Source organism: Camellia sinensis, chromosome 11 (assembly GCF_055761805.1).
Source record: "Camellia sinensis isolate YWXY chromosome 11, ASM5576180v1, whole genome shotgun sequence".
Lineage (NCBI taxonomy): Eukaryota > Viridiplantae > Streptophyta > Magnoliopsida > Ericales > Theaceae > Camellia > Camellia sinensis.
In genome coordinates, this window is record NC_138971.1 from 126,033,823 (window position 1) to 126,050,282 (window position 16,460).

Here is a 16,460-nt window from a genome sequence, read left to right on the forward strand (position 1 = left end):
AGTTTTTACAATTGATTTTGAGAAACATCAAAAAAATAATGTTATTTATAACTAGTGTATCATGGACAATATAAAAAAATATGGATATAAGCCTTAAAATAAATTATATAATGATAAATTATTTTTTTTATACAAAATTTGATTAAAAACTTAATATAATGGCAATATCACGTCATCATTAGTATGCGATATCACCAACTAATAGTAAATAAACACATACAGAGTGAATCTTACATGTCAAATGTAACTAACAATCTAATAAATTTCATATCTTTATAGTGTGATTAGTTATACTTGCATGTCAATAATAATGACATCACCGTTACATTTAAAATTTTTATAGATAATATAGTTTATAATAGTTTCTTCATTTTCAATCAAAACAACCATTATTATTTTCATAATTTTTAAAATGTCATTGACATTTCACTCTAATAATATTTTTGTAATTCTTTTTATTTAAAATATTTTCTTTATATTTAAAAAAAAAAAATTCACAAAATCAAGAGAGGGCACATGACCCCCTGGTCCTTACGTGGCTCCGCCGCTGTCTATATGGTGACTTTATCATCTTTATGAGGATTTGTTTGGAGCTCTCTTATGCAATAATTTTTCCAATGATAATGACTCAATTCAAATTACTACATATGAAGAGTATCATACAACGTTAATCATAATTACTCCATTGTTGGACTAATGGCATTGGACTACAAACTTTTGACAGATTTTACCATGTGTGAGTAAGAATATTTTTTCACTCATTAAAAAAATAAAATAATAAATAATAAAAATCTAATTAGTTTTTCACAACAAAGAATGCCCTTGTTTATATTTGAGAAAATTGAAAAAAAAAATTAAAAATTAATAAAAATAAAAAATAATTACACTACTGATGTAAAATAATTATGAATAGGTGAAAATATTATGTGAAATGATGAATTTTCCCTTTCCTTCCTCTCTTCTCTTCCCTTTACAAACCCCCTCCCTCGATGCCGGCAACCTCTCTCCACCCTTCCCCGTTATTGCTATTCTCTCTTTCAGCCTACCCAATTCGGGTGATTATTCAGTATTCTCAAAGTATGGACACGTGGTACTCCATAAGGTTTGGATTGGTAGAGAGGATAGAGGCTCACGGTTTATGTTGGGTATGGAGAAACAACATGAAGGCTAAATAATTGGTGATTGACTTGGAATATAGCCACGTAGTGTTCTGGGATAATTAAATAATTTCCCCCCAAACTCTCCCACACACTTTATTTGGCTCCAGATTTAGGCCTTATTTGGTAAAATTTTTGGCAAGTTTAAATGTGATAATTTAAACATTATAAGCATCTCCTCACCAACTTTTCAATAGTAATAATTGTAATTATTATTTATTATAACTTACATTTTTGCCTCATCTGATGCAAACATAAGTTACACTAAACGTTTTAGTATAGAATCTCAAAATTTAAAAAGAAACAAGAAAAAAAAAATACTCTCAAAAGTTGCAATAGAATAAAATCTGGATGAGATCTTTCCATGATTCTTTATGTATAAAACAGTCATATACAACTTGAATTGAAATTAGACTTCTCTATGTGATATGTGTAATATAATTTAAAGTCCTTTGAAACCTTATGTAAATCTCCACTGAGTAATTCTGTTCTCAGCTCTTTATGAAAGCACATATAATTCATATTCCTTTCTTCTTCTACAATAAAACTGGAAAAGCTGCACACAACAACATAAGATTTTTTGTTATTCATCAATGCTAAGACAAGATAGTAATTGTATGCCTTTTTTTTAAAAAAATAAATAAAAAAATCATGCAAATTTGAGTCTTGGCATAAATTTGAGTTGTGCCATTGTGCATATTACATCCAAAAGATCTCATTACGCAACATTAGTTTTCGTTTTATGTTTACAATTCAAGGAACCAACACGCTTAACAAAACTTGAAATTTTTTCGTGTTTATGGATGCATGTATTAGTGGCAGAGCTTGTAGATGCATACAAATGAATGATAACTATAATCATAAATTGGGAAGGCTAGTTTTTTTTTTTTTACCAGCTAATAATGGATGTCTTGGAAAATTGGACCATTTCTCGCTCTCTATTTTTTTTCTTTCTAAGAACTTTTGCTGTAATTTTTAAGGGGAAGGGGGTGTGGCCGGGATTGGAGCCCTACTATGAGCTGGGGAACTGAGAATGGCAAGGAGTACTCCTTCAAACACCCACTGTTCTATTCTTGCAGCTTACTAAAAAAACAGTTGATATCAAGTTTTTATCGAACTAAACCAAATTCATATAAATTGGAATTTATAACAACAGTGACCAATCTTTACATGTTATTACAAATTATCAAAGCAATGCAACAGTCTAAAGATCAAAATCAGGATCATTGCAGGTAGTAATTACCTTATATGTTAGAAGTTGAAGTGGACTATGCTGTGCTCTTCTTCCTCTTCATCATCATCTCCTTTGGAAGTTGAAGGTTTTGATTGCGAAAGCGAAAGTCACTGCAAAGATCAAACAGAAACCAGCCACTGCAATGGCAGCAAAGTCCAAGAATTCATATTTGTATCCAAACTGGTCCTTAAGAAACTGTTTTATTGGCATTGATTGACTCCCATCAGAGAGCTTCAATTTTTCTTCCATTTCTCCATATTGGGATGTCAAAAGGCCATACAAGCTCCAAGCTATTGGGTTTGCCCAATAATACCATCTCCACCAAATTGGGATCCTCTGAATAGGGGAAAAGTTCTTCAGTTGCAAGCAAAAACAACACAAATAACTAAGGGCTTGTTTGGTTGTGTTTTGGTTTAAGCTTTCTGTTTTTGAAAACTGTTTTTGAGAAAATTTTATGAAATCAACCGACTTTTTATGAAACATACACCCAGTTTAGTTCCCTTGAGATAGGGTTCTAGAAGGGGTAGATTGGGTACACACCTAATCTTTGGTATAAAATTATTTACATATCAACCCACTTTTTATAAAATACAAAAAAGTTGTTTCAAATTTTCGAAAACTATTTTTGTACAAAGATGAAGACAATATAAAAACGATTGGTGTTCTCAAACTTTTCATTGTTTTTGTTTCAAAAAACAAGAAAAACGAAAGCGTTACCAACCAGGACCATTCAATTACAAGCAATAATAGCTAAATGGCCTGTGGTTGTGTTTTCACTTTATACCTTCGGTTTTCCTTTTCCCAAAAACGCAGAGAACTTGTTTGGTGAACTGTTTCCGAAAACTATTTTTGGAAAAAATTTCAATAATCAACCCACCTTTTAATATTTATGAAACACAAAAAAATTGTTTTCAAATTTTCAAAACACTATTTTTGCTCAAAGATGAAAGCAATTTGAAAATGATTGGTGTCTTTGAACGTCTCATTGTTTTGTTTCAAAAAACAAGAAAAACAGAAGTGTTACCAAACAGGCCTTGAAGCGTCCAATTTCAATAGCATCCCAATGACAATGGTTACATTTTAGGGTGTACATTACCATTCGAGGAATCATGAATCCGCTGAAAAGGTTCCACATCATGTAAAACGGAGCAGCAAGGATTGCAGCAACGTTATGGTTGGGCGTGACAGAAATAGTCATCATTCCGAAGAAGGTGAAGTATAACAAGGTGAAATACATGAAGTACAAGTACCAAACAAACTTCAAAGGGCTCCACTCGAAAGAAGCCATGAAGTAGAAGATAGCACTGTAAATAACTGACTGTACAAGCACATAAGGGAACTCGATGACAACCTGCCCAAAAAAGAATTTAGTGAAATTTGAGTGCTTACTGTTTGGATACTGAGAAATTCTATGAAAAAAAGCAAGAAAAACAGAAGAGAAGGCGACAATGCAGACCTGTGCGAATGCAAATGTTAGAGCCGAGTACATCCCTGCTGCTCTTTCTCGATATGAAACAAACCTTTCAACATATACAACGGGTTGTACGGCCGTGGCGTTTGTGATTCCCATGAATAGTACTGCTGTATACATGGATCCCATTGCATTGAAGATATCCTGCTGGTTGTCCCTGTGGAAACAAGTAAAACAGAAAATAATCAGAAGGAATGATAATTCATAGATCATAAGAACATAAAAGGTCAAATATGAAGGGAATAGAAGGGGGGAAGCTAGAAAAAAAATAAGTGGGTAGAGGTTAGTGTGTTGAACATATGCAGATCTTTTCAGTTGGCCTAAAACATAAACATTTCTAAGATGGTGGTGTGTCCATGTTCGACACTTCCACATGTCCAAAAGTGTCATAGTTTTAATTATTTTTTTTTTTTAGAAAAAATAAAAATTAGACCAGGACATGCTTTGGACACTTGAAGAACATAGATGCACATCACTTAAACACGCATGAAAGACATTATAAGTTGGAACAAAATTGCTTAAGAGGATACAATAATAAAAGAAAAAATAATGTAGATTTATATCTGTTAGTGCCTCCTATCCTCTTCAAACTTTATCAATTAATGTTATATTATATTTTTATTATCTTTCAATAAGATAATAATATATGACATATAATAAATATAGAAACAATAGATTTTGTGTGTGTTCTCATGTGTCATGTCCTATAATTTTTGAAAATTGTCGCGCCAGTGTCCATGCTTTTTACACCTGCAATAAAGGGTCTATTCCTAGGGAGTCAATTTTCCACCGTATGAGTCTCAACAAAACCTAGATCAATTGTTATTAGTCTCAATGAACATAATCATCCTGTTGATACATTCTTTAATGATTTCTTTTCCTAATTGCTAGCTAGCTATCATCAACCATATACTTTGTTAATAATCATAATTCAGTCAGTATCAGAAATGGCAACAGTGACTGAAACAATTGAGAGAAGTTTTAGTTGCAAAACCTTTTAGATCCAAATTTCCAGCTTATTGTACCAAACATCAACGATATGATGACCGTGTAAAAGAAGCGTACAGCAGTGTACTGTGGATTCCTCCAGTATGACAGGTTTTGCTTCCAAAGACACGCTAGGAACTGGGAAAAAAATGATAGAGAATATTTTGATGGGAAGATTAAATCTCTTGTATCCGTATTTGGTTTGCTTAACTCTTCCACAAGTTCTTTATTTCTCCTGAAACAGCAGATAATGGCATATGAATGAAGCACCAAAAAAAAGAAAAGAAAAAGAAAAACGCATTGATATGGTAATTCCTCTGCCAAAACAGAAATTTATATATACATACTGAAATAAACTTGATTTCTGATAAACTTCTGCAAAATCCACACCAAGTCGGGTTTCTTCTGCTGGAGAAGAGATCTCTAGAATCCAAGTAGCAGGGTTATACCCATATCTGATCTTTGGGACTCCTTGAACTGCCTAGGAAAATGAAAAAATAAATCAAAAAAAAAAAAAAAAAAAAAGTCAGTGATATGATGAATGGAACTTGTCATCGAATTTCAAAAATAAACTCAAGATTAAAGAAGCACAAGCCCACCTCAAAAAACTGAATAAGTTTAGAAGACTGTGTGCCCAGTGGACCGGCATAGATTAGCTTCCCTCCACGTTTCATGAGTAGAAGCTGCGATAACAGAAAAGGAAGAATGATCAGGCATCATAGAAAAATTAAAAGGCTTTTCTATGTTGAAAGATACATAAATGAAACTAAAGTTAAGGTTTCACTAAATATAATCATAGAAATTTATGGAAAAGCATAGTTCATAACTATATGCATATGTCTGCACACACATGCATAGGTGAGGATATACAGAAGGTCAACATTTATTTGAAAACATTTCTTTGTTGAAGCATTTTTTTTTCATTTTGCAAACCAATGTTGAATTTTAAAGCAATTCTTCATTTTGCCAACCAATAGTGAATTTTCTGTGTATCCAAATCTGCTGGTGTCCAGTTTTAACTAACTCAGCAAATATTTGATTTCAATATTGGAAAAAATAAATAAATGAAATCCTTCTTTTGAAAATCTATGGGAATTAGAGGGAGAAACCTCGTCAAAGGATTCAAAGATATCGATGCTGGGCTGGTGAATCGTGCAAACAATTGTCCGCCCTGTGTTGACAATATTCCTCACGGTTCTCATGACAATAGCAGCACTTCTGGCATCGAGTCCTGAAGTTGGTTCATCCATGAAGACAATGGAAGGATTGGCAACAAGCTCGACAGCAATGGTCAGCCTTTTTCTTTGCTCTGTCGATAACCCATCCACTCCCGGTAAACCAACTAAAGCTTCGCTTAATGGAGTGAGCTCTACAAGTTTCATTATCTCATCCACAAATTCCTGCAAAATGATAATTATAAGTCAATCTATAAAACCCAAGTACAAAGCTCTATATATATGTAAACACAAACTAGTAATTAGTCATTACCTTTTGCGTTCGCGAGTCAACATGAGAAGGTAACCGCAGCAAAGCAGAAAATATGAGCGATTCACGAACTGTCAAACACGGAGAGTGAATATCATTCTGTTCACAATAGCCAGCTATCCTTGCAAATGTTTCTTGCTTTTTAGGGTACCCAGAAATATGTATGGTCCCTTCAATAGTTCCACCGGTTTTTCTACCAGCTAGAACATCCATTAGAGTAGTTTTACCAGCACCACTGACACCAACCAATGCGGTAAGCACACCTGGCCGAAATGCTCCAGTAATGTTAACTAACAGCTGCAGCCTGTCTACTATTACACCCTGCTTCTTCAATTCCTGCAACAATACAAATATGTGAGCATCGAGCGATAGCAAAGAATGTGTCAGGAAGATAAGTCATGGAATTATATAATAAACCAGAGATGAAAACTGACGTACCACAGGGACATCCACATAGTAACTAAGATTGTTGAAAGTCATGGAAAGAGGTTGAAATGGAAGAACCATGCCTCTCTTCCTTCTAATATCTCCTACAACAAGAAGACAAAAAAAGATTTACAACTTCTAATTTAACTCAAGAGAATTAATATAAAAGACAAAAGATAGAAGCTTCTGGACAAACCTGTATACGAGTGTGAATGTTGCAAATATTCTTGCAGCTCAATAATGCATTCGCTCACGGTTTTCTTTGCTTTGCGTTGGAGCTTTTCCTTGGAAACAACTGCTTGATGATTTCCAAGGGCTGTATCAAATAGGAAAGGATTATTTGACTTGTTTTCTTACAATTATCAATAAGCTCATTGGTTGGCAAGTTATATTGAAAAGGAATTCAAGCCTAAGGTATCGCATTTTTTGGGAACACAAAATTTTCTATTTTCTTTGATAATTAAAAATTTGTCATCAATGATGTAAAAAACTATTAAAGAAGGCCATTTCCCAGTGCCGGAACCATAATCCTGAATTGACTTCTCCATCTATGAAACAGTGTGTTAGGAAATATTTATTGAGATAGGGCTTACGGTTGAGGTAAGTCAAAGCAAGTGTGAAGAGGATGTTGAACAAAATTGTATAACCAAGCAAAGCGCCCACACCAATCCAAAACCAATAGCTCTCAGGAAATAAGCTGCGGGCTTTCAGTAACATCTCGCCCAAATTCAAAGCTGTGTATTTCCCAGCTGTCTACATACCATAAAAGAGAAGGAAAAAATAGTTAAAAGAAGCTCCAATTTCTCATAACAAAATCAACAGGTCTATTGGAGATCATCGATTAAATAAAGGCTGTTAAAAAGTAGCTTGTATGGCTCATTCAAGCTCTCTCCAATGGGCCACATAAATTGTCATCGAGTTAAAGTTTTTAGATCAGCTATCAAGGATGCCAACCTTGCTGGTGATGTGGGTTCATTCGAGTTAGCTTATGAACAAATGTATAATGCAATGTATTAATTTCTGGATTTTCAAAGGTCATATGACGTTTCAAAGCAACTTAAGTTATCAACAGTTTATTTATACCATATGAAGCTTCACATCACAGGGCAGAATGGTGAGATTGGAATTGTATATCCCAAAAATTTATATATATTTTTTGCAGCGTCCATACTCATTTAAGCATCTAGTGCTTATTTCTCTTTGTTTTTTTATAAATCAGAAACAATTAAGACCTGTTTGGCTGAGTTTAAATTACCTTGTCCCATGAATGCCCAAGAAATTCATTCACAGAAGCAGCATTTTGAGCATACATCAAAGGGGAAAACCAGTAACCCCAGATCCACCAAGATGGAATGCTGTCTGTCATAGAAATAAAGTTTTAAGTGCATAAACTAAGTGAAATCAAACCTGTAAACACACAAAAGTTCTAAGTTTAACCTCTGGAGAGTATAAATCCTCCGAGAGCCATGACAACCAACAATGCAAATGATCCAAAGGTGTTGGCAACTATCATGTTGCGGCCAAGTGAAGCCATCACACGGAAAAGAGCTATTGACATCTGGTGCAGAAAGAAATATAGCATAAACTGCTTAAAGCATCTGCAGATCATTAAGTAAGAAAATCAAAACATCTCAGTCGGACTCCCAAAAGAAAATTTTAACATTAAAGGATGATGAAATTTCTCTGAGAAAAGGAGAAAAATTTACCTAGTTATTTGAGGATCAAACCCGACCACATAGTATGTAGCTGCCACCCAGATGGCAGACTCGACAAGTGAAGCTGGAATACTCAAAACCCAAGAAGGAAGAGTATAAACCCAACAAGGATAGAAGAGTAAATCCCGGTGTTTGTAAAGAACGGGAAGTTTCGCTATCAACATTGGGACCTCCATGAAGCCATTGAAAAGAATCATAACCATAGCAAAGTAGAGTGCACCCAGATAGATTCCTCCATCAACCAATGTATCATGATGCATTGTTGTTCGGAAAAATACAGTCATCATGATCACAACAATCAACAGAAGCTGCAAAATACAGTGGAGTGCTCCTGTATCAGCATTTTATAACTCTTTGTTCTGGTACAAAATTTGAATCAATTTGGTTAATCCTACTTTCATCCAAGTGATGCCTTTCACAAATAAGCCAAGACACTTCTAAGAAGGTATTTTGTCATAACTCATTGGACACTTCTCAACACTTGTTAGACACACATCCAAAAATGTACTTTTATTTTTTTTATAAAATTTCTTGACTCGGACACCCTTCAAACACTTAGAAAACACGCTTAGACGCACATGAAACATATTACAAGTTTGAAAAAACAACATGAAATTCAACGATAAAAAGAAAGTTAATATAAATTTATATTTATTCTTCTTATTTAGACTTCAGAAATTAGTGTTACATTGCATTTTATTATTATCTTTGAATTAAATATTTATATACATGACATATAACAATTGTCTATCCTTATATATGGCATATAATAAATATATAAAACCATATATTTTGCACGTCTCCTCTAAGTGCTGCGCTCTACAATTTTTAAAAATTTATGTGTCAACGTGCCCATTCTTCTTAACTTGAGAAACTTGGTTTGTAATCATTACATGTTCCCAGAATAAATTTAAAGTTTACAGTTACGATAATAAACAGCGTCCCAGAAGGTTACCTGCACGAATTTAAAGATATAAACGAATGAATTCCGTTTCATCAGCAACATCTGCCAGGAAAAGCTGATCTTGAGAAGCTCTGTCCTCTTCACACCATAGGTAGAAGTTGACAGGGCTGCCGGATGATTATAACGTCTATCATAGGGAACAGCTAGATCTTGTGACAAAGCACTGCCCACGCAAAATGATTGAAAAGCTTCTGCAAACCTTGCCACGGGTATATACTGGTAGTGGCTATCGAGGAACCAATACTGTTCTTGATCCTTTTCTGATAATACCTGTCATAAACATAAAAAAAATAGAGGCAAAAAAATATATATTAATAATAATTTGAGATTATACCTTGGTAAAACATATGATCAAGTGTAAAGTTCCACATCCACACACGTACTTCCTGCAAAAAATCAGCCACATTTTTTCTATCTGGACACTGAAACCCCATATGTGTAAAGAATTCAAGAGCAGCCTCACGGGGTCCTTGATATACGATCTGTCCCTCAGACAAAAGAATAATATTGTCAAACAGCTCATAAGTCTCGGGATCTGGTTGTAGAAGGGAGACGACTGTGGTCTCATCAAGAGCATGAGTTGCATATCTAAGATATTTGATTATTTGATGAGTAGTTGAACTATCAAGTCCAGTTGATATCTCATCCATGAAAAGTACTCTAGATGGACCGACTAGCAATTCACCTGCCAAGCACATAATTTGCATTTGTTGGAATCTTGGCCAAACTGGAAAGTAAGCAAGTTATATCAATTGAATCAATGGAGAGACTAGTTACCAGTAGTAAGACGCTTCTTTTGGCCTCCGGAGATTCCTTTAAGCATGTCATCCCCCACCAATGTGTCCTCGCAAATGTCTAATCCTAAAATCTTTGTAAAAACAGTTCAGGACTATTTTAAAAAATGCACAAAACTTTTTCCATGCACAATGTAGCATGAACTATATATGCAATGATATTTTCATGAATATAATTAATTATTATGAAAGTAAAAGATGTGTAATTCAATCTTAAATAATTCGTTTTATGTGTAGTGGGAAGAATGAGAGTTCCAAAATTGCCAGAGTTTTTTAGTTTTTGGGTTATGACTAAGCACTAGGAAGTTCAAATGGAAGAATGGCAAGAATTACAAAGGAAAACTACAACTGCTAGTTTAATGGCTTGCAATATAGAATTATTCAAAGAATATTGATGGCATAGCCATTGACTGGTTGGAAGCCCGTTATCGGATTTGGAAGCCTAGGGTGAAGCCCGTGGACCTGAAGACCTTTTGGTCTCATAAATGTCATTGGTAGATTATTATTATTGGTATTTAGTTAGTTTTAATACATAATTAGTAAGATATTCTGACCTTGTTTCCAAATAGTAATAAGGATAGTTTCCTATTTCAATTAGGGTTAATAGCCTGTATGTGCTAAGCTTTCGATCAGTATGATAATTAGATATTGAGTTTGAGAAAAGGCCGTGAGCTATTGTGCGTTTCTCTCCCTCTCTTCTCCTATCTCGTCTACATCAATTACACTAGCAGAGGCCTTGCAATATAGACATTATTTGCCATGAGAAGTAATATAAAATTTACATCATTCAAAAGTATACCTTCATAATGTACTCCACAACCAGAGTTTTATGTTCTCCGAGTGCTAATGCCTAAAGAAGGAAAATAATCATTTTATTATCGCTACAGAAACCATCTCTTTAAACACACTGTCTATTTGCGCGCACACAAAACAGAATGGAACGTACCTTAATAAATATATCAAGTTCTTCATCAGGAATTACCCTGTTTTGCTTCTCTCTTTTCAAAAGTTCCGAAAGCATATCTGTGTCAGTTATTCATATTTCACAAACAAGATTGCATCAGAAACAAGTAAAACCAGGGTGCAGATAAAGAGGGCACACAATAAAAGATGATGTCCCAGAACTTACCATGCTTAAATCCAACGCCCTGACAACGTCCTGAGAACTCAAGAGTTTCTCTTACTGTCATCTCTGCCATATGCCAATCCTGCTGGCTGACATAAGCAGAAGTTCTCTGGGGAACAAACTCCTTCAGATCGTGTCCATTGTATGTAATTCTCCCTGACATCTTAAAAGTAACTCAACCACATTAATGTGAAGTAAACCAAAGAATTCAAGAGGAATATATGTTAACATGTTTTTTCTGCATTTGTACGTGTATTTATGTTCATATTTCATATTTAAGTTCAAGCCCCTATATGCATCAAACAAATCTGAGCTCATTGCATTTTGAAAGTTCACAGTTCAGAATCGTTCCTCACCCTAAACATACTTGCCATGTGATTTGTGTAACCTTTTTCTTTTTCTTCCTTGAAAAAGAAATAAAAGAAGGGAAAAAAAAAAAAGAGAAGAATCTTAGAACTGTAATGTCAGTTACTATGTGCAAAATACAACCAAACTTATTGTGGGGTGAGTGAAAAAAAAAAATGCAAACCCACATATCAGCTCCAAAATGGGGTACTTGCCAATAGTTTAAAGTTTAGAGGCTCCCTACTCAAATTCATCCTTACTTTGACTATGAATAATACATGCAAGGATTTAACAATAAGCAACTCGCACAAGATATTCTTGATACCTGCAGACCAGGTCCAGGCCGTCCAGCAAGGGACAAAAGAAATGTTGTCTTACCAGAGCTTGGAGGACCCAAAAGCAAAGTCAATCTAGAAAAAAATAAAAAAATAATAATAGTTAAAAAATACAAAACATTAAAGCATCACTATAGAAACTTGCATATTCAAAAGGAAGAGAAGCAGAAAGTTGAAACAATACCTGGAAGGCCTAATAATACCACTGATGTTGTTTAAAATTGACAATTTCTTTCTTCTGCCCGGAAAAATCCTCAACTTCCCCAAGAAAGTCTTTTCCAATTTTTTAGGAACAGAAACATAGTAAGAATTTCATAATACAGAATGAGACTATAGCTGGAAAATAGTTAAGGACGAAAGAAAAAAAAAAAAAAAAACTTACCTCAGTCATGTTAAAAATGAAATTGGGAATAGTGGGCAGTGCTCTGCTTCCAACATGGACAAAAGCATCGACACACAGGTCCTGAAACCGAACCTCAACTTTTGGGAATTCCAAATGAACTCTACAATTTCAAAAGAAAAAAATAAAAAGACACACGGCCATAGCAACAGCTTCAGCTCAAAAGAAAATCAAAAGAAAGAAATCAATTAAAATTTAAGAAAAAGGGAAAAAAAAAAAAAAAAAGGAAAGAAAGAGACCGTAAATTTGATATTCAATGTGGTTTTCAACATCGGACGCAATGTTTGCAACACAAATACAGAAGGCAAACCAAAGAACTTATTGCAATTGATAGTTCATATTACCTTATGGGAAATGAGTTTGAATCATGGAATCAAAATATTTAGTTTCCATGTGTTCTATGTTTTTGTATCCTATATGAACCCACATAAGTGTCTCTTGTGATCATTTCAAAAATTCAATATAGTCCCCACTCCATTTTTTCTATATGGTATCAGAGCAGGTTGATTGGGCCTTACCTAAACTTTCCATAGCTTCCATCACTCGGAAGCTGGCACTTGACGTGCCACATCACACCAAGAACGAGTAGGCTCCACATCACAAGGCATGAGCCTTGCTCGCATTATGGCCTCGACTCAACACCTAGTCTACCTCACCACTAGACGGCTCGTTCGCCGCGCCTCACCAAAGCTCCACTTGACTCCATTCTCACACCTTCACACCGAGTAAGGTTGATCACACCTACCTACTATAACCCTTGGCACGACACTAGAGGATGAGCTAGCCTCCATGGCCCAACCCTCCTGTAAATGGTCTCTACCTCCATGCAGAGACACATCCTTGAGGAGATGTCACTCTCCCCGCCTTGATGAGAGGTGTCCCCCTCCATGGCCATTCTCTACTAAGGTTGTTTCAGCTCTTCCCTCTCCACCTTTGGTAGTGTGGTGCCATCTTTGTGTGTACCGTGATTCTAGATGGCCCATGGTCTGCCCACATCACTATAGAGTCAACATTTTGAGTTTGATTTATAAAATCATGGAATCAAATATTTAGTTTCCATGTTTTCCGTATGGATGTATCCTATATGACCACATAAGTGTCTCTTGTGATAATTATTGTATCTCACCAGTCTCAATCTCAACACATATTTATCATGTGGGGAATGGGTAATTTTGAATAGGAAATCAAACATTTGATTTTGAAAGGAAAAAGAACTATGTCAAGAACACCAAGTACCAAGAGAACACGAGTCACTCCGATATAGTTACTAAGGCAACTATACTATTGTAACAATTTCAACAACAATAACTACACATAATACAGGGTCATTAATGGTAGATCATGTAAGTCTAGTTTCCCACTTGGTGTTTGATTGAAAAATTCTCTCTTAAAAAATTTCAATTGATCCAAGAATCTAAAATCCTGTGTTAGTAGGAGACTTAAAATAAAGACGACCCAATCAATCTGTTTTGGGGTAAATTTTTTAAAATAGACCTTAGGAGCTCCAATCATGCACAATGATCTTTGCAGAGCACTAAATCAAGTAATTGTGATGAAGATTGAGATTATTATAGGCCATCAGGTAATCAATATATCATACTACCCATCAATTTCCTAATTGTCCCAAATATGGTATCACTGAATATAAGTGCAAACACATATTCAAAAGAATGCATGCTAGAAATTACCAAAAGGATAATTATGGGCTATGAAGAAATTGATTCTACTTTGGTCCAATAATCTATATAAAAGTTTAGGACAACCTATTCTTCCAAAAATTTTATACAGAATATCCAATCAGAATAATGTAACAATGACACGACCTTGATCTGTCAAATCATTATCTATAGAATTTCCAAATAATTGTTTCTGTTTGTATTAAGACCTAAATTTGTCACATCATTATTCATAATCTTTTGTTTCTAAAAAAGGGTCAAACCACGGAGGGGTAACCTTCAAGGCTAGACCCTAGAGGAAGCCCGAGAGGTCACCTTTGATGGTGCTACATAATATGGCTACTCAACCATATAGTAATAAGTTGTGGACTGAAATAGAAGTGAGGATTCGAACTCACACTTCAGACACTAGGTATGATTCGTCCAGGCTTGGAAGGCTTGTCCTACCAACCTATAGGCCAGACGGCTGGCCCAGAGGGGAGTGGAACTCAGGACCTAGGGCATAATACCCCGACTCCTTACCACTCGGCCAACCTCAGCGGTTAAAATGTCCAAAAGGGACTGAGATATTTGCTGTTTCTATATCATTACTAACAGGGTTATCATTATGTTTTGTGAATGGAAAGTAAAATGATCTGGGAATGCTCTCCAAAGTGGTAGAATTTTTCACTGTTTTGGAAACCCAAAAAAACACTGCACAATTCATGAACAGAAATGGAGAACCAACTTATCCAAGACTAAGGTTTTTGATAATCAAACTTACGCATTGAATCTTCGCTTGATTCTATTAAAGAACAACTCTATATCATCATTAACCGCACTAACCAACTTATCCAAGACTAAGGTTTTCTCTTGAACTTCGAGATTACCAACATCAACCACCGATATTTCTCCGGCAATGTTCCGAAAAAACGAGGTCCGAGCTTGAACATAGGTCGGAGATCTCTGCAGAGCAGCCCACCGAAGAGCCTCCTCGTCATCGCAGCCTCCGTTTTCCCCTGTTCTAGCAAACATAGTTGCAGAGGAGTTCCACATATTGTGGTACATGGGTTTTGAGAGAGAGAGAGAGAGAGAAAGAGATGGGATAATAATGAAGGGTTGGGTGAGAGATTTAAAGACATTGTGAAATGTGTTGTGTTGGATGCGTCTATACAGCAGCTTTGAAGGTTCAAAGAGGTTGTTGAGCTCTCTAAAGGCTAAATTAATTGGGCATCTCTCTCTGTTTTGTTTGTGTCTCTTTCTTCTAGAGTCCCCTGTAGTTTGTGTGAAGCTAGTACCCAATCCATGAGAGAGAGAGAGAGAGAGAGTAGAAGAGACAGTTGGGAGATTAAGAAACTTAGGTGAAAATTTGGGAAGAGATTTGAGAGTGTTTCAATTTTCAAAAGTAGTTAAAACAGTTGGGAAAAATTAGCAGAAGGTCTTCTTTCTTTCGTCTGCGTTATGACTTCCAAGTCCAAGGACAAGTGCCTCTCTCTATGTGTGGTAACTTTTTCCACAAAACGTGGCATTCAAGGGACACACAAAACTTTCAAGTTCACTCATTTATTTATTTTTATTTATTGGGTTGGATTTTTTTTTTTTTTTTATGTTGATATCTTAACGCGAGGGACACCATGGATCCTCTAGAGTATTTTTTTTCTAAAATTTTTTAAAGTCGTGTATTGTGTGGTTGAGATTTAATACTAAAAAATTGATGTGACTTGTCATTAAATCTCAACCACACAATGCACCATTCTAGGAAACTTTAGGAAAAAAAAACTCTAGAGGATCCTTGCTCCGTGAGGGAAGAGAACTCGAGAGGCATATGTCTTATTACGGTTCAATTTTAATGATTTAAATCATTTATTTTATAGGATCGTATAAAATCTATATATAAAAAAAAATAGTTAGATCTAGTAATCATAATTTTTTTATTTTATTATATTTGTCTCCAAAAAAATAAATGGCAAATATATTTTTGAAATTGACCATCTATTTTTTTAGAGACAAATGTGACAAAATAAAAATGTTACAATTATCGAATCGTCCTAAATTTTTTCATAGAAAATATAAATTGAAAGTCCTACAAAATGAATAATTCAGATTATTAAAATGAAAACCATGGTGAGTCCTACAGGCCGTTCAAGTTATCTCATGTTGAGATACTAACATGAGAGAAGCCCAACCCAAATTGTAAATATATCTCATGAGATTTGATTAAAATAAAATTTACTCCATGTGATTTTGAAAATTATATTTCACACTTTGAAATTTTTAATTTCATAAATAACCTATTTTATTAATAAATCAAGTCAATCAATATTTTTTTAATGATATTAGAAATTTATATCAATTAATAATTTAGA

At 34.8% G+C, this 16,460-nt stretch overlaps 1 protein-coding gene across 4 annotated transcripts; it reads right to left on the bottom strand.

Annotated features, from left to right (window-relative positions):
• Positions 1-1,487: 1,487 nt before the first annotated feature.
• On the bottom strand, positions 1,488-15,252 carry LOC114305922 (ABC transporter G family member 32). 4 transcript variants are annotated; one of them, XM_028251068.2, is made up of 25 exons: positions 14,879-15,252; positions 12,422-12,542; positions 12,224-12,312; positions 12,030-12,114; positions 11,363-11,522; positions 11,180-11,256; positions 11,033-11,083; positions 10,217-10,307; positions 9,823-10,124; positions 9,431-9,709; positions 8,467-8,783; positions 8,198-8,358; positions 8,016-8,119; positions 7,354-7,513; positions 6,957-7,076; positions 6,773-6,864; positions 6,338-6,670; positions 5,959-6,249; positions 5,449-5,532; positions 5,197-5,330; positions 4,857-5,084; positions 3,848-4,019; positions 3,488-3,742; positions 2,401-2,727; positions 1,488-1,713 (listed from the first exon to the last, which is right to left on the bottom strand). In XM_028251068.2, the coding sequence occupies exons 1-24, from the start codon at positions 15,160-15,162 to the stop codon at positions 2,455-2,457; spliced, it is 4,263 nt and encodes a 1,420-aa protein (XP_028106869.2). In that variant the 5' UTR covers positions 15,163-15,252; the 3' UTR covers positions 1,488-1,713; positions 2,401-2,454. The 4 variants fall into 4 exon arrangements, with proteins under 4 accessions (XP_028106869.2, XP_082750822.1, XP_082750823.1 ...); XM_082894696.1 differs by having other exon boundaries at positions 3,488-4,019; positions 14,879-15,195; XM_082894697.1 differs by lacking the exons at positions 12,224-12,312; positions 12,422-12,542; positions 14,879-15,252 and having other exon boundaries at positions 3,488-4,019; positions 11,363-11,515.
• Positions 15,253-16,460: the final 1,208 nt, after the last annotated feature.